Source organism: Rhinopithecus bieti, unplaced genomic scaffold (assembly GCF_001698545.2).
Source record: "Rhinopithecus bieti isolate Rb0 unplaced genomic scaffold, ASM169854v2 scaffold_13710, whole genome shotgun sequence".
NCBI lineage: Eukaryota > Metazoa > Chordata > Mammalia > Primates > Cercopithecidae > Rhinopithecus > Rhinopithecus bieti.
Genome location: NW_016807962.1, coordinates 8908 through 31053, shown reverse-complemented (window position 1 = coordinate 31053; position 22146 = coordinate 8908). Strand labels below are relative to the sequence as shown.

Sequence of the window (22146 nt, the reverse complement as noted above, 5' to 3'; positions counted from 1 at the left end):
GGTGGGTAAAGAAAGACCACCAAGTGGGGGCAGCATAGGCGTGCCTGAGCTTAGACTCTCCTTGGTTGGGGCTTGCTGCAGCTTCTGTAGGAGTCGGGGTGTGGTTCTCAGGCCAATGGAGTTATATTCCCAGGGGGATTATGGTTGCTTCTGCTATGTCATACAGGTACGAACCCCAAATATCTGAGACTGGTCTCAGTTAATTTAGAACATTTATTTTGCCAGGGTTGAGGACATGTGCCTGAGACACAGCCTCAGGTGGTTCTGATGACACTTGCCCAAGGTGGTCAGAGCACAGTTTGGTTTTATACATTTTAGTGATACATGAGACATCAATGAACATATGTAAGATGAACATTGGTTTGGTCTGGAAAGGTGGAACAACTCAAAGCGGGGAGGGGGCTTCCAGGTCATAGGTAGATAAGAGAAAATTGTTGCATTCTTTTTAGTTTCTGATTAGTCTCTCCAAAGGAGGCAATCAGGCATGCATTTATCTCAGTGAGCAGAGGGGTGACTTTGAAAAAAATGGGAGGCAGGTTTGCCCTAAGCAGTTTCCAGCTTGGCTTTTCCCTTTAGCTTAGTGATTCTGGGGCCACAAAATTTATTTTTCTTTCACATGGGTCACCAGGGAAGTGGGAGAAAGCGGGCAGTCACTGGCCTCATCCTGCTCCCATGCAGCCTGCAGTCCTAAAGGCCAGTCTTACTCACACTGTGTCCCCTTCCTCCTCTGCACTGCAACAGCACAGAGTCTATTTCCAGGCAGCAAGTGACCAGGGCTGAGAACTTGCTCCAGACCACAAGCCTTCCCATTGAGAAAGCAAGAAGGTTCACAGTTTTTCAGCATCTCAGGGAGCCTGCAGCAGTGATCCAGTTCCTTCAAAGGGTCTGTGGATTTTCTTGGCTTTCCTGGTATGTTTCTGTGATAGTTCTTGGAACAAAATTTCAGGATGTGAGTCTCCACACACTGCTCTGTCCATCCGAGTGGGAGAGGGAAGTTAGTCCTGCCTTCTATCTGCCATCTTCCTCCCGATATTGGCCTATTCAGTATTTCAATTTCTTCATGATTCAATCTTGGGAGATTGCATGTTTTCAGGAATTTACCCATTTCCTCTAGATTTTCTAGTTTGTGTGTATAGAGGTATTCATAATAGTCTCTAGGGATCTTTTGTGTTTATGTGGGATTAGTTGTAATGCCATCTTTGTCATTTTTTATTGTGCTTATTTGGATCTTCTCTTTTTTTTTGTTAATCTAGCTACTGGTCTATTGATATTTTTTATTCTTTCAAAGAACCAACTTTTGGTTTCATTTATTATTTGTATGCATTTTTGGGTCTCAGTTTCATTCAGTTTTGCTCTGATTTTACTGTTTGTTTTCTTCTGCCATCTTTTTTTTTTTTTTTTTTTTTGAGACGGAGTCTCCCTCTGTTGCCCAGGCTGGAGTGCAGTGGTGCAATCTCAGCTCACTACAAGCTCCGCCTCCTGGGTTCACGCCATTCTCCTGCCTCAGCCTCCCGAGTAGCTGGGACTACTAGCCAGGCGTCCACCACCACGCCCGGCTAATTTTTTTGTCTTTCTTTAGTAGAGATGGGGTTTCACTGTGTTAGCCAGGATGGTCTCGATCTCCTGATCTCATGGTCCGCCTGCCTCGGCCTCCCAAAGTGCTGGGATTACAGGCGTGAGCCACCGTGCCCGACCTCTTCTGCCATCTTTAGGGTTAGTTTGTTCTTGTTTTTCTAGTTCCTCTAAATGTGATGTTAGGTCATTAATTTGAGGTCTTTCTAACTTTTTGAGGTAGGCATTTAGCGCTATAAACTTTCCTGTTAGTACTGCTTTTGCTACAGTGTTTGTGGCATTCCAGAGATTTTGGTATGTTATGTCTCTGTTTTCATTTGTTTCAAAGAATTTTTTTAAATGTTTTCCTTGATTTCATTGTTTACCAAAAAGTTATTCAGGAGCAAGTTATTTAACTCTTGATGGTCTGAGCATATGATTGGCATGATTTTTTTTTTTTTTAATTATTGAGATGTGCTTTACAGCCAGGCATGTGGTCAATCTTGGAGTAGGTTCTATGTGCAGATGAAAAGAATGTATATTCTGTGGTTGATGTGGACCTCTCTAGCAATATTAGAAAAGTTTTCATGAATTATTCCCTCAAATATATTTTCCAGATTGTTTGTTTGTTTTTTTTTCCTTCTTCCTCAAGGATGCAAATAATTCATAGGTTTGGTCACTTTAAATAATCCCAAGGACTTTGCTCATTAAAACAAATTTTTAAGAATTATTTTTTCCTCATTTGTATTAGACTAGGTTGGTTCAAAAAACTGATCTTCAGGCTCTAAAATCTCTGTTCTTCTTGGTCCAGTCTATTGATAAAGCTTTCACTTACATTTTGAAATTCCTTAAGTGAGTTTTTCAATTCCAGAAACTCCAATTGATTTCTTTCTAAGAGGTTTATCTTTTCTTTCATTTCCTGGATAGCTTCAGAAGATGTTTTTGTGTTGATTTTCAACCTTGCTTTGAATCTCATTGAACTTTTTTGAAATCAATCTTTGAATCTTTTATCTGTCATTTCTGAGATTCCATTTTGGATAGGGACTTCTGCTGGAGATCTAGTGCAATCCTTTGGTGGTGTCACTACATTCAGATTTTTCATGGCACGAGAACTCTTGCACTGGTTCCTTTTCATCTGGAGATGCTGGCACTTCTAATTTTGTGATGATTTTGTGCAAATAGGATTTTTTCTTTTTCTTTCTTTCCCTATAATATTATTATTATTTCCCTTTTCTCCTCTCCCTATGGGGTGTAACTGTAGAGAATACTGGTGGGTAGGGTATTTTGGCATTGCTTCTATGGCTCCATGCGCTTCTTTTTGCGGATTTTATATTGGGCTGTGCAGTTCATCCCACAGCCTATAGATGGCACTATAGGAAACAGCTGGCTGCAGCCAACATGTTTGGGTATGTACTTAGTCCTTGTTTACTGGCAGAAGCTCCCACTCATCTCAGGCAATGATCTGATTTGAGGAATGCACAGTGGTCTGAGCTCCCTGGCCATGCCTGTGGGTTGAGTCATGAAGAGCAAGGCTGGACTGGGCAGGTTTGCCTGCAGGTCCCTTGATGGCAGGCATAAGAACCAACGCCAATGGAGAATCCAGCGGGTGGCCACCAGGATCCCAGAGGTGTGCTTAGGTGTGGAGCTGGGAAACCTCCTTAGTTCCAAGTTCTCTGCGTGGGGACAGAGGTCTGCCTAAGCTTTTAACCCAGGAGAGTGAATGCTCAGATCCCTGGAGATTTGCCTGGCATGAAGCAGAGGGGAACCCCTACAGCAAGATGTCTGCACAGGAGGGATGTGGCATCTCAGGCTGCTGAACCAGGCAAACAGGTGCTTTGAATGCCTGGAGATCTGCCTGGGCATGGATCAGAGAGAGCCCCTGTGCACCAAGATCTCTGCACAGGAGGAGTGGAGGCAACACAGGTTGATGGATGAAGGAAGCAGGTGCTCTGACTGCCTGGAGATCTGTCTGAGCATGTAGTGATGGGGTCTCTCTGCACCAGGATCTCTGCACAGGAAGAGTAGGGTGGGTCAGTCTGCTGATTTAGGTGAACAAGTGTTCTGAATGCCTGAAGATCTGCCTGGCTGTGGAGCAGAGAAGAGCCTCGCTGCACTAAGATCTATGTCCAGGAAGGGTTGGGCAGCCCATGCTGCTAGTCTGGACAAACAGGCATGTCAAATGCCTTGATTTCTGCCTGGAAGTGGAGCAGAGAGGGCCCCCCTGCACCACAATCTCAGGGGAGCAGGGTGGGGCACCCATCAATGGCACACATAGATCAATTTCAGGGCACCAAGCTGGCCTTGGTTGCAAGTGTTGCTGCCCAAGAGAAGCTGCAGCTGTAGCAGCTGTCCTCCCACTGCAGGCTTGCAATAGGAGCACAATTGTAGCACTTACTGCTGAGACAATTTCCACAGTTCTGGCTGTGGAGATTGCTACCGTGTTCCAGAGCAGGTGCTCCAATCTCTGGCCTGAGACTAAAATGCTTGCACAGCCATACTGCCAAAGAATAGCTGACTTTGTATGCACTTGGACTAAAAATGGCATCCTGCTCTCCATTCTGGGTTTGGGAAAATGTCTGCAGCTTTTTTGGTGTCTTTTCCTCACAGCATCTCCAAGCTTCCCCCCAAGTTAACTCCAGGGCTTGAAAGAAAAAAAATTGTCTCTTTCTGCCTGGGTTGCTCAGATATCCAGTGGATAGGTGAGTCACAGAGGGAGGCTCTCTGCCTCTCTCACATACTGGTGCTTTACTCACTTTTAGCAGCTGGATGCAGTCACAGGGTCCATTTGCCAGCATTCTCCTCTCTGGGATCTGGGGTGTCCTTCGTGATTCTGGTAGATTCTCATTTTTCTTCTTGAATTAAAGTGCACAGAGTTGATCTCTATGTACTATCTTGCTATTTCTAAGTGGCTATGGCACTAGATTTAATATTTTTTAGGTAAAGCAATTTTCAACTTAATGATGTGGCCATGAGAAAAGATGACTAAAGTGCAAGGGAGGTCAAGGTCATTGAAGATGAGGTCAAAGACTAACGCTGTTATGATGGTGAATGGTTCACTTAAACAAATGTTGAAGGCACTCGAGTTGATAGCTGATTTGTAGGGGAGAAGTCAACTGTGATCTAGGTGCCATAATGTGTAACAAAATAGGAGTCACTGAAGTTTGATCATTGATGGGTATAGGTTTTGACTTTTGAAAGTTTCTACATTTTTGCTCAATACTGAAAAAACCTTTATGCAGAAAGTTGTCTAATTACAGCATAATTTTTAAGAGACAAGAATTAGTTACAGACTAGTTTCCATCAATAAGGGAAAGGTTAAGGGAACTATACTACACATTCATTGGAAGTAATATTACATAGTCATTAAAATGAGGTTTATGAAAAACTTATGATATGAAAACTTCCACTCTTATTCCCTCCAGGCCCCTGACAAACTACTAAGTCACTCACCGGCACCAAAGAATTCATGTATATCTTTACCTCAGGCCATTTACACAAGATATGACCAGGCATACTGCACAAGAACTTTTTGAGCAGGGAGTATTTCCCTTGATCACAGTTGTTTAGAGCCATCCCGATCAGATCTGAACTGGAACAGAAGTCAATTTTCAGCTCCCACAAACATATATGGCCAATCCGTCTATGAACCAAGCCCAGGATTTTTTTTCTCTTTTTCAATTAGTTGTATGGAAATCCTCATGAGGCCATAGGTGTGGCCTGAGAGACAGAGTTCAATGCAATGTAGTTAGATGATCTGGGGGTCCAGGCTACCTGTTTCTGAAGTTTACTTTTGCTCTCCAGACCTACCAAGGGCGCATGCCAAATTTGCTGCTGTGTCTATCTGACCTTACAACTTTTTGTGCCTGACAATTCTCAGGTTCTGTCACTGGATGTCCCATGGTTAGGCACTCCACTCTACCAAAGCCCAGTAGCTCCCTAGCAGTTCATGGCTCCAGAAACACTGCTTTGCAACTCTTCTATTGGAGTTTACCAGAGGCTCAATATAATGCCACTATCTATCATGGACACATCTACCACCATGAGTACTGCCCATTCAGATGATCCAATTAACATGGTCCCTTGTACCACAGTCTGAACCAGCTGCAGAATCTTATCTTGTTCTAGAGCTTATTTAAAGCTGGAAGTTTATCAAGTCATTTGATAAATTTGTCAGAGCAGTATTAAAAATGTAGTGTGTGCTGTCTTCAAAATATGAAGAAGCCTACCAAATGCAATGCTTTTTTCTTAGTGGCAAGAGGGGTAAGATGTAATAACTTGTCCTTTACTTTCCAGTGAGAATCATATTTTTCACCAGTCCTACTTTAAGTCCCCTTGTGACCACATACATGTCATTTCTCTGTCTGTAATGTGTCAGACTTTAGTCCAAGGTGTCTCCATCTGATCTATTGTATTTCAATCTGTCCAAACTCACCACAGGTACCTTTGTCTTTGCCTTACAGTCTACCCTGTCTATACTGCTTGCTTTCATAGCTTCCTGTATCCGGCATCTGAGCTCCCTGCGTCCTGTATCTGACTGTCTATTCAATCTGCCCATTTACTGTACAGTGGAGTTGCCCTTCCCAGAGAACCAAGTGTCTGGCATGTCCTTCCCAGAGCATCCAGTTCCTATAGCTAAACTACCTTACAGCCCACTTTGAGTTTGCTAAGCTGCTACTGGCCAATATTCTTTTAACCGTCTTCCCTGGGTTTTGCCTAGAATGCTGTTGGACTTCAATGATACCGAGTTGAAAGAGTCTCCAAGTCCCTCTGCTCCAAGTTATATAAAGTTGTGGTAATAAATACAGGGTCATCACACCTAGAAAGAAGCTGCCCACATATAAGCTCTCTCAGTCTGTTATCTGTTGTTGTAACTGAATACCTGAGACTAAGTAATTTTTAAAGAAAAGTAATTTATTTCTTGCAGTTCTGGGGGCTAAGTCTAAGGTCAAGAGGCTGCATCTTGTGAGGACCTTCTTGCTGGTGAGGACTCTGCAGAGTCCTGAGGCAGTTCAGGGCATCACATAGTAAGGGGGCTGAGTATGTTAGCTCAGGTTTCTCTTTCTCTTCTTACAAAGCTACCAGTCCCCTGTCATGATAACCTATTAATCAATTAACACATTAATCTATGAATGGATAAATCCATTCATAAGGGCAGAGCCCTCAAGACCCAATCACCTCTTAAAGGGCCCACCTCTCAACACTGACACATTAGGGATTAAGTTTTAACATGAGTTTTGAAGGGGACAGACATTCAAACCATAGCATAAACTTCGCTGTATGTCTTAAACCTAGATATGAAAGAGGCCAAAATAAATCCTCAGACATTATTATCTCAAGCTATAAATACTTCTTTATTTGTCCTACATACCTGTATATCACACCCCTAAGAATCACAATTGGCACGATAAATAACCATTATCCTCAAAAGATCAATTTCAGAGAACCTGAAGCTTTTCAATTTTGAGTCATTTTTTCTAGATTTTGTGTGTCAACTGGTTTTTTTCTATTTGCAAGTTTTTTTTCTGTCGTTTTTGTTCATTTAGTTTTCTTTCCCTTCTCTTCCTTCTCTCCTTGTTTCATTTCTTCCTTGAAAACTATTTTTATTTGATAAAACCATACCTAAGTTTGTCAACGAAACAATAAAACCTCAAAAAAGATGATTATCTCTGCCTCTTCTCCTTTTGCATTTCCTCTTGTTCACCAGAGAGAAGAAACACAAGTCACTTCCTTTGGGATACCTGGTGAGTGGGACTCAATAAGATCCCTTTGAGTGGGATATGGCTCTACCTAAATTCCCAGAGCCCAGCAGTCATATGAATTTCTATTTAAACATGGTTGGAGTCAGTATTTTTTAAACCTCCCTGGGATTTATCCAAACTGTGATTAAGGCTAGGAAAACAGAGGGTAGAACAGAAGAGAGACTGAGGGTACTTTGAGATCTTTTCTTTGTGTACTCACCCTCTAAGCTTCCCAAGACAAATATCCTCCCACAGAATACCTTTCCTGGTGGAATCAAGGGGAAAATTGGACAATTAAGCCATGTTTTATGGATATCTTTAACTGGAGATGACCAGTTCGATCTCCTACTCCCTGGAGTTTTCTCCTTAGTTAGTCAAGCTCTTTGATTCACAGCTCTAGGGCTGTAAACAGGAATGAGTTTGCACTTGTAGCTTTTCTTCTTGATGCCTGAGAAATGTCTATGATCTTGGAAGCTGGTTTTTAGGTCCCATAATGAGAACCTTAGGACACACTTATTCACCAAACATTGGTTCATAAATGAAGGGAAGGTAAGCATTGGGGATGGAATGGGTATTTTTTTCCTCTCAGCAATAGATGAGTTTATAAGTTGATAGAGATGAGGAAGAAACAGAAGGCAGCAGTTGGCATGGGGATAAGAGATAGAATATAAAAAGGCACACACAGAGAGATACAGGAAGAGAGAGAAGGAAGGAACAGAGATATTGAGTGACAGACAAAGACAGGATGAGAGAAAGGGACAAAAGGAGAAAAAGATGAATGAAGAGAGAGATTGACATACTGGAGGAATTTTTTCTGCCTTGGATCCTGACATAGAAAACCAGATCTGAACAGCACAGAATCCAAGCATTCCAAAGTTGTTTTGGTGTTTAAATATGGAATTTTGAGAGGTCTTCTACACTTTCAAAATGTGTTCTTCATTGGCTATAAAAATTATTCAACTGCCAACATTTGGGATAATTTTTCTTTGATGACAAGCATATTCCTCTCTGTTTAGTCAGGACAACACTAATATGGTGCCTTATCTGTGGTAGGTTTCAAGGGTCTGGTTGTTGAATGAATGCATGTGCCTTATAAGGACAAACATCTCTCCTAAAGAGTCACTTGTTTAATTCCTGATGTTTGCCTGTGTCAGAACTGCCAGATAAGTCATGACCTTGAAGCAATCAGAGGGCACCTGATGATGAAAAGAAAAATGGAGTTAAAAATGGTCATTAAACGGGAAAATACTTAGGAGGCTGGGATTAGAGTAAACAAAGTCATCTCTTTATATCTTGCTGAACACTCAGTTGTCCTCTTGCTATTGGCTTTGAGTTTTGGTAGGCTGCTGATGGACTGGCACTTGGCTGCCTTGTAAATTATACAGCTTATCCCCAATACAGTCTGCACCAAGGCATTGCATTCAACTGTTGGGCATCAGAATATAAGCTACTTATGTGAAAACAAGCCTCTCTCCTGAATTTCCCTTTTGTTTTCCCTCCCTGGTAAGTAGTGCCTGTTTCTCACCTACCTGAATGAGAACTCCAGCAGTAGAATAATCATTTTCCCTCTGTGCTCATATGTGTTCTATGTTGGTGCTCTTGGTTTGCCAGCAGTTTCTATACTCAATTCCACATCTTTGTCTAAGGAATCCACACCCAGAGTCCAGCAAAGGAATTGATATGAATAATTTTCTCCTGCGTGTAAAAGGATGTAAATTCCTCTGACCCCTCTCTGGGTAGATTTGCATTTTGTCTTTAATTGTGGCAGCAGGGAAACCAACATTTATTGGGCACTGTGCAAGCAAAGGTACTAGGAGTTTCAAATATGTCATCTCATTTCATCGTACAATAACCTTATGGAGTATAATTACATCCTGTTTAAAGATCTTCATCTTTCTGAGATTTGCAAGAGTTAAGAGACCTGCTATGGACAAAAATGCCACAATCAAAGTTTTATGATGACCAAGCCTATCTTATTAAAAAAATCTGTGATTTTTTCTCTAGTTTCACATTGCCTTCAAAGTAGGGGTAGATGGCAGAGAGGGAGGGAGGGAGAGAGGGAGAGTGAGGGAGAGAGAAAGAGAGAGAGAGAAAGAGAGGGGGAGAGAGAGAGAGAGAAAGGAGAATAAGGAGAAGGAGAAGGGGAAAGGGAAGCAGAAGAAGAGGAAGAAGAAGAAGAAGAGGAAGAAGAAGAAGAAGAAGAAGAAGAAGAAGAAGAAGAGGAGGAGGAAGAAGAAAGGAGGATGTTTGAGCCTAACACACTTTGAACACTGTGTTTACTGACCTCAATATGTATGTCAGGGTGGGGGATGTCTTTAAGGAATTACGATGAGGTCTATATAGCTAGACTGAAAAACTGGAAGATTTGAAACCTGCCACTGACTTGTCTTCTGCTGAATTTTTGCTCTAGGCCAGAAGCCCATTGGATGGGTAAGAACTCTTGCTAACTCAGCCTTTTCTTATTAAATGAAAGGATGATATTGAAATTTTGTAGGAGAGGGATGGCATAGAGTCTCATTTATGATTAGTGACAAATGCTTCCAATGAGATAGCAGCCTCATTTTCCTACTGGTTAGGTAAGGATTAGCTCTGCTGAGTGATTGCTTTGTTTTGTTGAATGCAAGATGGAAGTTGGGGAAGGACACATGGATTTTGTTGCATTCTGGTCCCTAGGTAACCAGAATATTTGGATATACCTGAAGTCTTTCCAGTGCTAATGTATCAGTTTTCTATTACTGCTCTAACAAATTACCACAAGCTTGGTGATTTAGAAAAACCTCACAAATATTATTATATCACAGTTCTGGAGGTCAGAAGTCTAAAATGGGTCTCACTGGGTTAAAACTGAAGAGGTTGGTATTTCTTTGAGAGGTTCTCGAGCATCATCTTGTTTTCTTGCTTTTTCTAATTTGTAGAGGCCATTTGCATTCCTTAGCTCATGGCCCCTTCCTTCATTCTCTGAGCCAACAACATACCACCTTCAAATACCTCTTTGATTCTGACTCTTCTATGTCTTCTTCCACATTTAAGGACTCATTATCAAATTGGGCCAACCCAGATAATCCAGGATAAGCACCCCATTTTTTTTTTTTGTTAAAAATTTCTAAAACTTCTGTTGGCATTCTGCTTGAGACAGGTTTTTAAAAATTTTTTTTTATTTTTTCATTTATTTTTTGCTTTTTATTTATTTATTTATTTTTTATTATACTTTAAGTTCTAGGGTACATGTGCATAACGTGCAGGTTTGTTACATATGTATATTTGTGCCATGTTGGTGTGCTGCACCCATCAACTCGTCAGCACCCATCAATTCATCATTTATATCATGTATAACTCCCCAATGCAATCCCTCCCCCCTCCCCCCTCCCCATGATAGGCCCCAGTGTGTGATGTTCCCCTTCCCGAGTCCAAGTGATCTCATTGTTCAGTTCCCACCTATGAGTGAGAACATGCGGAAGCACCCCATTTTTAAGTCAGTTGATTAGCAACCTTAATTCCATCTACAACCTTAATCCCCCCTTGGAATGCATCATAACAGATTTACAGGTTCTGGAGATTAGGATGTGGACAACTTTGGGGATTCTTATTATGCTTACCACAGCTGACTAGCAGGTGTTGTGTTTTAAGATGACAGGAGTATCCAAGAGGGAGCTGAAAACTTGGGATACACCTAAAATCTCACTTCTCTTGCCATCTTTTGATAATCAGCTTCACAGTTTGTTATGGGATGAGTGTTACTGCCTAGGGAGTAAAGGGAGACTGGATTGGAAAAGAACTAGAGAATGTATACTTTCAGTATAATTTAAGATAATGTCACTTAAATTGCTTTGTGTTGACGGTAGACAATAAAGCATAAATAAATTTGCCTAAAATATTTTCTTATAGCCAGTCTGGTCTTTACTTTCTCAACATGCCGGGGAATCACAAGAAATCCACAACCACCAAGGGGAAGAAGTCTAAATGACATTAAATGGAAATGTGCCTTCCCGCAAGGTTGAAACAGAGAGGTTGGCAAGGGTGAGGGGGAAAGGGAGGGCAAGAAAGAAATGGGAAATGTAGGAGAGATGCAGGTTTTGCAGGGCCTTTAAGCCATATTAAGGTTGCTACACTCTAATCTTAAAGGTCAATGGGAATTCTTTGAGAATTTTTAGACCTGGAAGTCATGTTGAAAGATAGTTTTAAAAAAGATCTCCAAGACTGCAGTAGGGAAAATGAATTGATACAATCCAGAATTTCTTAGAACCCCTCCACATAATTGAAACAAATAAAAATGTATGCATAATGATAACTGTTCTAATGAGAACACATGGACACAGGGAGGGGAACAACACACACTGGGGCCTGTCGAGGGGTGCAGGAGGGAGAGCATCAGGATAAATAGCTAATGCATGTGGGGCTTAATACCTAGGTGATAGGTTGATAGGTGCAGCAAACCACCATGACACACATTTACCTATGTAACAAACCTGCACATCCTGCACATGTGCCCCAGAACTTAAATTTAAAAAAATAACAACTGTTCTTTGAAGAACAGTCATTTGAGGAATACTATTCTTTACATCCTTTTGTTTGAAAACGCCACCTCTCATCTGAAATTTAACAATGGCTGGTGAAGTCAAGTCTTCTAATGGTTGCTGTGCCATGATTGATGGCTTAGAATACTTGCCATGTTAACTTTTGGGGGTAGTAACTTGACTGAAACACCTTTCTCCACAGCCCATTCCTCAGTCCCACAGGGGCAAGATTTCTGTTTTGTTATTGAACCGAGAAATGCTGACTCTCAGTAACATTTGCTTCAATACTTTTTCTAGTTTTCTTACATAACATATAAGGAAAAATATGAGAAGCAGGTTAAATTTTGCACTTTCTGAAATAAAAAATATATATATGTGTTTGTATATTATATATGTATTCTTTAAGTTCTGGGGTACATGTGCAGGATGTGCAGATTTCTTACATAGGTAAACCTGTGCCATAGTGGTTTGCTGCACCTATCATCCCATCACCTAGGCATGAAGCCCAGAATGCATTATACATTTTTTCTGATGCTCTTCCTCCCCAAGACCCCAATAGGCCCCAGTGTGTGTTGTTCCTCCCCTGTGTCTATGTTAAAATGTACCTCTTTTAATATGGCTGCTAAAAATGATAATTTCAAAGTCTCTAATATTCTCAAGCATCCTTCATCTCCATCAGAGGGCGAAGGAGTATGAGCCCTGAGAACCAGAGCAGTGTATCTGAGTTCCTCCTCCTGGGCCTCCCCATCCGGCCAGAGCAGGCCATGTTCTTCGCTGTGTTCCTGACCACGGTGCTGTACCTGACCAAGGTGCTGGGGAACCTGCTCATCATCATGCTCATCTGGCTGGACTCTAACCTTCACACCCTCATGTATTTCTTCCTCAGCCACTTGGCCCTCACTGACATCTCCTTTTCATCTGTCACTGTCCCTAAGATGCTGATGGACATGTGGACTAAGTACAAATTGATCCTTTATGAGGAATGCATTTCTCAGATGTATTTTTTAAATATTTTTTACTGACCTGGACAGCTTCCTTATTACATCAATGGCATATGACCAAGATGTTGTCCTCTCCATTACACTGCCATCATGAGGGAAGAGCTCTGTGTCTTCTTAGTGGCTGTATCTTGGATTCTGTCTTGTGCCAGCTCCCTCTCTCACACCCTTCTCCTGACCCATCTGTCTTTCTGTGCTGCGAACACCATCCCCTACATCTTCTGTGATCTTGCTGTGCTGCTCAAGCTGTCCTGCTCAGCTTCCTCAATGAGCTGGTCATGTTCACAGTAGGGGTGGTGGTCATTACCCTGCCATTCATGTTTATCCTGGTATCATATGGCTACATTGGGGCCACCATCCTGAGGGTCCCTTCAACCAAAGAGATCCAGAAAGCATTGTCCACATGTGCCTCCCATCTCTCTGTGGTGTCTCTCTATTATGGGTCAATATTTGGCCAGTAACTTTTCCTGACTGTAAGCAGTTCTATTGACAAGGATGTTACTGTGGCTCTCATGTACACGGTGGTCACACCCATGTTGAACTCCTTTATCTACAGCCTTAGGAACAGGGACGTGAAAGAAGCCCTTGGGAAGCTCTTCAATAGAGCAACATTTTTCTCTTGGTGACATCTGACTTTTTTAAAAATTAGAATGTCATTTTGGTTTATCTCATGTATTTGATTTTTCATTTGAATATGTCTCAAAACCTTTTATGTCCTGAAGCCCTAAGACAAATGTTAACATGTTGAATGTAATTGGTAAATATTTGTTGACCAGAATTCCATTCTCTCATTAACAATGTTATTCTTCATAAATAGTTTTTGAGCAGTGAATGACAGATTAATTTTATTATTTATTTCTGCAACTTGAAGAAGGGACATAATGCAATGACATACAGTTTTCTTATCCCTTATTTGAGAAGATGTTTGGAGACATATATATTTTTGGCCCATAACCCTAGGCTTTAACACAACATAGAATTGAAAGAATTAGCTGTATTATTTTACTATTCTCTATAATGTAGACTGAGTGGGATCATTCGTGAAGTAGTGCTTCATACCAGTCTCCTTGGAAATATAACCGAATTCGAGTGCTAATTCTTGGAAAGCATCATTTTCCTAAAAATGCCACTCCAGATTCAGCACTGACTGTCTTTCATGAAGGATAGCCCTGTCTTCCAAATGAAGAATGAAAAGCAACGCTTCCCAAATGTTAGGGTACATGAGAATTCCTGGAAAGATTGTCAAAACTCAAATTCCTTGGATCTACCACTACAAATTATGATTTAGTAGAATTTTGGGTGAGGTCTAAAAATTTGCGTTCCTAACAAGCTGGCATGTGAAACAATGCTGTAGAATGTTCACTAAATCTTGGAAGTTGAGGGATGCACATTTATAACACCTCACCTGAATTCTGGTAGTAGATGGAGTAAAACAAGAGACAGCTTATTTCAGTAATAGAGAAATCAGTGATTCATGTTGATATTTTTGTATTAACTCTGACTGTGGTAGATTCCTCTCCCCAATCTCTAATATAGGAGGATGTCTCCTGTATCAGCTATCAGCTTTTCTTATCTCTTTTATATCTAACATAGAAATACCCAGCTACTCCATATCATGGTTTGTATCATCATGCCAACCTATATATGTAATGAAAATGAAGCCAAAGTTTGGAAAAAAATTACATCCCATGTCCATCTGTGTCTTGTTTCCAGTAAGCCTGGTGGAATTTCAGTGTGCCATGTAACTTTTCTAATGTCACTCAGATTTCACACATGATGCACATTAAATTGTACATTGGTTAGAAAGCACTAGATGATTTCAGAAAAACTATAACCCCACAAAGGGACACGAGTTCTTGGCAGAATATTGAACAGTTTTATGTTAAATGATGTCATTCATTTATAAATGCTCACTTAGTTTGCCAGGCTTTTTGACATATCCCATAAAATAGCATTTGTTGTGAATCCAATCCACATTATTGTCATTTTTACCCCAGTCTTTATATCCCCTCTTTTTCTCACATTGGCTCTATGCAAAATGCAATATGTTTACTCAATTTTATACATAAAGATAAGGCTAATTACTATGTAAGCAGTAACTGGGATGGCATTGGTGATGGCTTAAACAGGAGTCTGAGATGCGAAGATAGAAATTCTTGTCCTTTTTGGAGGAGTTTGATATTTGATCTATGTGTGGAATATTGTAGTAGCAACTTCCCTGTTATTCAGCTAATTTCATTCCATAATCTTTCACCTAGGCTTGGGTGGGAGAAAACAATCTGGCATTGTTGCCTGTCTTTCCACAGAGTTCACCCTGAACTTCCATTGTTCATGTATTTTCACAAGCATTTTAAAAAAAATTTTACTTTAAGTTCTGGGATACATGTGCTGAACGTGCAGGTTTGTTACATCGGTATACGTGTACCATGGTGGTTTGCTGCATGTATCAACCTGTCATTTGGTTTTAAGCCCCGCATGTATTAGGTATGTGTCCTAATGCTCTCCCTCCCCTTGCCCCCCACCGCCTGACAGGCCCCGGTGTGTGATGTTCCCTCTCTGGGTCCATGATTCTCATCATTCAACTCCCACTTATGATTCACAAGCATTTTCACAGTTGTTTCTCCTCTTTTCAAAAGGGCAAGCCGCAGACACTGAGGAATTAAGAGTGCAGCACATTAAAACTGATGCTTTTGAAGATATTAACGTAGCCTTAATCAGACAACTCACAGAAGAGATTGTTTCAAGGCATTTTATAGTCTTTAATAAAATTTAACAGTGAATAAAATAAAAAATCTTGAGTAGATATGTATGTATTGATATGCATAGAAATAGAAGTGAAAAGATGGTGACAAATTATCACAGAAAATGAAAGCTATAAAGTACTATAAAATAAATTCATTACATAAACAGACATGTTTATGAATAAAAGTCATTTTATTTTTTAAAATTTCAACTTTTGTTTGACATTCGTGGGGTGCATGTCCGGGTATATTGCATGGGTATATTGTGTGATGCTGAGGTTTGAGCTAAAAATGATATCATCATCCAGATAGTGAGCGTAGTACCCAATAGTTGGTTTTTCAATCTTTCTCTAGTAGTCCCCAGTGTCTATTGCTTCCATCCTGTCCACGTGTACCTAATGTTTAGCTGCAACTTATAAGTGAGAACATGCAGTATTTGTTTTCTGTTTCTGTGTTAATTTGCTTAGGATAATGGCCTCTAGTTGCTTCCATGTTGCTGCAAAGGACATGATTTCATCCTTTTTGATGGTTTCATAGTATTCCATGGTGTACTACATTTTCTTGATCTCGTCCACCATTGATACACACCTAAGTTGATTCCATGTCTTTGCTATTATGAATAATGAAAATGCCCTCTTAGAAGGATAAAAAATGAATCATGAAAGGGTGAGATACTTTGACTTTCTCCTTTGTTTTCATGTTTATATTATTTGTATTTCCATCATGAAGAAGAATTAGTTTTATAAGCAGCAAAACAAAAGAGAATTTTCTTTTGAGAGAAAAGTCTCTATAGACATCTCAACCTAACACCTAACTAGGGGAAACCAGAATCTGGCAGGGGAGGTCTTTCCCCATCTCCTTTTGGACTTAAATTCACAGGGCCTGACATTCTTCCTAAGGACAGAGGTTCCTTCAAGTCTGCCCTTAGAGCCACTTGCCTCAGGATTACCTGGCTCCAGGTCTCATGAATGAATATCTCTGCAGGTGGAGCTTGGACCTGATCTTTAACAAGCTCCCCAGGTGATTTTGATGAACATCAAAGTTTAGAGACCACTGCCCAATGGCATCTGTCCTGGGGAGAGTAGGAGGGAAACTGAGCAATTAATGCATGTTTAATGCAAGTCTCTAACCATAAGCTTGGTGCCCTGTCCCCTTGAGTCCTCTCCCTTGTGGGTAGAATAGAGTTGTTACCTTTCCATTTCTGAAGCCTGTAAATTGAGAAGAATAAGCTCCAGGTTCATGACTTTTTTTCTCCAATGTCAGTGAGGTTTAGGACCACAGAATTCGGAGGCTAACTCTGGTCCCTTGGTCTCCTAGAAAGAAGCTGAGAAACCAGTCCATATTCCCAGAAATGACTTGAACATAAAGTTCAGAGCAGGACCGGTATCCTTCTCCAGTAGCAGGTGTGTGTGTGTGTGTGTGTGTGTGTGTGTGTGTGTGTATACAGTTGCTCAGCATTTCTCTGTACTCTTGCTGAAGTCATTTTTTATTCCCAGTTCCAAAAGAAAGGGATGCAACAATCACCACTGGCCAATGACTCTCATGTCTTTAACCCCAGCTTGTGGGGAGATGAGGGATAGAGCCAGCTGGCTACATAAATTGGTGGGCATATCCTCAAAATTCAAGCTAGGGGTCTCATCTCATCATTCATGTTCTAGATATTAGAATGTTGGCTTATTTACTGCATGCAGTGTTAGAGAGCCCTCTCTAATATTTCTTTCCAAAGACCCTGATCATTTCCTTCCCTTTAGACAGCACAGCTACTTTCCGAAAGTATGTTTGAAGGACACGTTTAGCTAGAGAGCTTTTGGTCCTTTCTTCCTTCATGTAGCATGCATATTGCATCTGCTTGATATTAGAATCTGCTTGATAATTTCCTGTCTGTTATCTCTAGTGTATTCTTAAACCTTCATCAAAGGCAGCAAACTTTGAGCCCAGGCAACATCTCCTACCCCAATTACTTTTGCCTGGTTTGCACTGAAGATAAGACACTGAGTTTCTTCCCTAGAGGTCTTTGCACTTTATTTTAATGGAAACAATGTCATCTTGTATATGACACTTTCTATGGATGAGGTGTTTTTATTGACCTTACCTTATTTAATTTTCACTATAATTCAGGGATTATGTTCACAATTCTAGAGAGGAAAAGCTGAGGCTCCTAAGATGTGCACTACCTTGCCCAAAGACATAGAACTTTGATTGAACCTGTTCTGTCTGACTTCAAAACCCATGCTTTGTCTCCTATAATACACGACCTCACTGTCAAGGGAATATCAGTTATCAGCAAGCAGTCATTGAGGTTTTAGTGATCAGGAGGCTGAATGTGATGGAGTGGAGTCCGTACATGGTCTTTACACAGAATTTATGCAGTTAGATATAGGCATGGCTGAATTGGATTCAGGGGACTTTATACTAAAGTCTTAAATCCCATGGATTAAATAGATTTACAAGTTCAGGAAGGAGTCATCCAATTGATATAGCTTGAGAGAAACCAGAAGAGACTGGAGAAGGAGAGCGAGAAGTCCAGAATAGTGAGATATCATTCTCTAGGGTGTGGTTGGATGCTGCCTTTCTGCCCAACTTCATTATTGCTGTTTCTAGCTTTTGCCTGCATCAGGTCATAGTCTCATGATGAAGTGACCTTGTTGTGCCTCAATTCTGCCAGCATCTGCCTGTTGAAAGGAGTGGGCAATCAGGAGGGAGAAATGAGGGAGACTCGGGAAATGGCAGGTGAAAAACTAATATGAGTTTATTTATATGCAGTCACTCTTCACAAACGTTATCTTCTTAATATTCACAATATTCTTATGACTTAGGCTTGTTGTCTTCAGATTAGAGATGAGAAAACTGAGGCTCAAGCCAACTGGGTCACTTCCCCAGAACTTGCAAATGTGAAGTGACGTTGCCAGGACTTGAATCTAGGGCTAATTGTAATACTTTTATCAGTACAACATACTACCCTCAGATACTAGGCTCTATCCTTAAGGTCACAGCCCCAGGGGACCTCGAAATGCTGGAGTGAGCAGGTACAGGCAGGGAACCTGGGCCAGGCATTCTTGCCCGTCTTCTCTACGGGTCCATTCAGAACTCTGTTATGTTGACTGCTTTTTGGTAAATTTCAAAGGAAGGATGGTATTCCCATATGAAATAGGAGTATGCTCAACTCACCAGCTTAAAGAAGCAAAGAATTTTAAGCGTATCCTTAACTTGCGTATAGCTCTTCTGAATTTTTCTCCCAATTAAGAACTGTTATAGTGGCATCCAAACATTTTCTATTTACTTAGTGTATGTAGGTATATATATGAGGCATTTGGCATTGATTTTTGACTTAAAGGGAACTTTTCAATTAAGGCACAATGGAATTATAAACTCATTCCTACTTGCCTTGTAGGATTTGGTAACTTAGGTTTAGAATATGTTTTTGAGTTTTTTTTTTTTTTTTTTTTTTTTTTTTTTTTTTTTTTTATGTTCCAGGATACGTGTGCAGGATGTGCAGGTTTGTTACATAGGTAAACATGTGCTATGGTGGTTTGCTGCACCTATCAACCCCATCACCTAGGTATTAGACCTGGTATTTGTTAGCTCTTTTGCCTTATGCTTTCACCCCTTCAGCCTCCCTAGACAGGTCGCAGCGTGTATTGTTCTCCTCTCTCTGTTCTCATTGTTCAGCTCCCACTTACAAGTGAAAACATAAGGTGTTTGGATTTCTGTTTCTGCATTAGTTTGCTGAGGATAACGGCTTCCAGGTCCATCCATGTTCCTGCAAAGGACATACATGGTCTATTCCTTTATATGTATGTTCATTGCAGCGCTATTCACAATAGCAAAGACATGGAATCAACTCAAATGCCCATTAGTGATAGAGTGGATAAAGAAAATGTAGTACATATACACCATGGCTTTAGAATATTTTAATGGGTAGATAGTGGCTGTGGAGGAAGCTGGCATATTTTTCTCATTCCTGATTTTAATGGAAAGGTTTTAAAATATCACCACTAGGTATGGTGTTTGCTGTACTATTTAGTTTAGTGAGTGTCTTAGTCGGTTGGGCTGCTATAGCTGGGTGACTTTAAACAGCAGACATTTTTTTTTGTTACAGTTCTGGAGCCTGGGAAGCCCCAGATCAAGGTACTAGCAGCTTTGGTTTCTGGTGTGGGTCCACTTTCTGCTTAGCAGATGGCTGCCTTCCTGCTGTGTCCTCACATGGCAATGCCTGAGACATTCTTGTGTTTCTTCTTATAAGGGCACTAATCCCATTCATGGGGTTCTATGCTCATGACCTAATTACCTCCCTAAGCTCTCATCTTTAAGTATTTTGTGTAAGATTTACTTTTTTATGGCAGTGATATTGTAATCAATAGACATGCTTTTTTTTTTTCTCATCAACTTTATACGTAATGAAAACTTTGGCTATCTTTGATCCAATTTCTTTTGGATATATGTTATTGAAACTTCATCCCTATATGTTGCTTATTAATAGATTCCGAAGTCAACTTTTTTTTTTTTTTTTTTTTGAGATGGAGTCTTGCTCTGTCACCCAGGCTGGAGTGCAGTGGCGGGATCTCGCCTCACTGCATCCTCCAAGTACCACGTTCACGCCATTCTCCTGCCGCAGCCTCCTGAGTAGCTGGGACGACAGACACCCGGCTAATATTTTTGTGTTTTTTTAGTAGAGGTGGGGTTTCATTGTGTTAGCCAGGATGGTCGTGATCTCCTGACCTGGTGATCTGCCTGCCTCAGCCTCCCAAAGTGCTGGGATTACAGGTGTGTGTCACCGGCCCCGGCTTGAAGCCAAATTTTAAAAAGTTGAATATGTTACAACATGAAGCCTCATGGCTAGCCTGATGAATGTTTTTAAAAGTACAGAAACAATGGAAATTGGAAAGATGTTACCTTACTATCCATCTGCTAAGACAGTGTGAGGCTTTCTCTTTACTGACTAGACATGTCTGGTCTTCTCTTCTATTTCAAACCCTCTACTCTCTTGGCAAATTATCTCATTTTTTGTGATAAAATGATCTACTTTAAATGATTTTCTGTAGGGACATAGAAATGTAGACAGACACTAGCATATTCATCAGTAGCAAGATATTATTCTTATCTGCCTGCTGTTAATATTTGTTCGTTTCTGTCTTTTTCAATGTCCCTCTATTCCCAGCAGAGAGAAGACTATCAGCATGAAGAGGGAGAATCAGAGCAGCATGTCCAAGTTCCTCCTCCTGGGCCTCCCCATCCAGCCAGAGCAGCAGGCCGTGTTCTTCGCCCTGTCCCTGGGCATGTACCTGATCACGGTGCTGGGGAATCTGCTCATCATCCTGCTCATCCGGCTGGACTCTCACCTTCACATCCCTGTGTACTTCTTCCTCAGCCACTTGGCTCTCACTGACATCTCTCCTTCATCTGTCATGGTCCCAAAGATGTTAATGAGCATGCAAACTTAGGATCAATCCATTCTTTACGCAGGGTGTGTAACTCAGATGTATTTTTTCATATTTTTCACTGATCTAGACAATTTCCTTCTCACTTCAATGGCATACGATTGGTATGTGGTCATCTGTCACCCCCTCCGCTACACCACTATCATGAAAGAGGGACGGTGTAACTTACTGGTAGCGGTGTCCTGGATCCTCTCCTGTACCAATGCCCTGTCTCACACTCTCCTCCTGGCCCCACTGTCCTTTTGTGTTGACAACACCATCCCCTATTTCTTCTGTGACCTTATTGCCCTACTCAAGCTCTCACGCTCAGATATCTCCCTCAATGAGCTGGTCATTTTCACAGTGGGACAAGCAGTCATTACTCTACCACTAATATGCATCTTGATCTCTTATGGCCACATGGGAGTCATCATCCTGAAGGCTCCATCTACCAAGGGCATCTTCAACGCTTTGTCCACCTGTGGTTCCCACCTCTCTGTAGTGTCTCTGTATTATGGCACAATTATTGGACTGTATTTCCTCCCCTCATCCAGTGCCTCCAGTGACTAATTGTCTCTGTGATCACGCCATTGCTGAATCCCTTCATTTATAGTCTAAGGAACAGTGAAGTAGAGGGATCCCTGGAGAGACTCTTCAACAGGAAAACAGTCTTTTTTTTTTTTTTTTTTATTATACTGTAAGTTCTAGGGTACATGTGCACAACGTGCAGGTTTGTTACATATGTATACATCTGCCATGTTGGTGTGCTGCACCCATTAACTGGTCGTATACATTAGGTATATCTCCTAATGCTATCCCTACCCCACCCCCTACCCTACAACAGGTGCCGGTGTGTGATGTTCCCCTTCCTGTGTCCAAGCGTTCTCATTGTTCAGTTCCCACCTATGAGTGAAAACATGCGGTGTTTGGTTTTCTGTTCTTGCGATAGTTTGCTGAGAATGATGGTTTCCAGCTGCATCCATGTCCGTACAAAGGAAATAAAGTCATCCTTTTCTATGGCTGCATAGTATTCCGCAGTGTATATGTGCCACATTTTCTTAATCCAGTCTGTCACTGATGGACATTTGGGTTGGTTCCAAGTCTTTGCTATGGCAAACAGTGCCACAATAAGCATACATGTGCAAATGTCTTTATAGCAACATGATTTATAATCCTTTGGGTATATA

General features: G+C 41.1%; 2 protein-coding genes across 2 annotated transcripts; both read left to right on the top strand.

The window, feature by feature from the left end:
* Window positions 1-12495: 12495 nt before the first annotated feature.
* On the top strand, window positions 12496-13427 carry OR1J2 (olfactory receptor family 1 subfamily J member 2). Its single transcript, XM_017884205.1, is given in 4 exon segments — window positions 12496-12810; window positions 12812-12863; window positions 12866-13057; window positions 13060-13427. Coding segments are annotated over 4 exon segments (927 nt in total).
* Window positions 13428-20719: 7292 nt separating this feature from the next.
* OR1J4 (olfactory receptor family 1 subfamily J member 4) lies at window positions 20720-21627 on the top strand (the record flags this gene model as incomplete). Its single annotated transcript, XM_017884196.1, is given in 2 exon segments — window positions 20720-21524; window positions 21527-21627. Coding segments are annotated over 2 exon segments (906 nt in total), but the record flags the coding sequence as incomplete, so codon positions are not given.
* Between the last annotated feature and the right edge of the window lie 519 nt (window positions 21628-22146).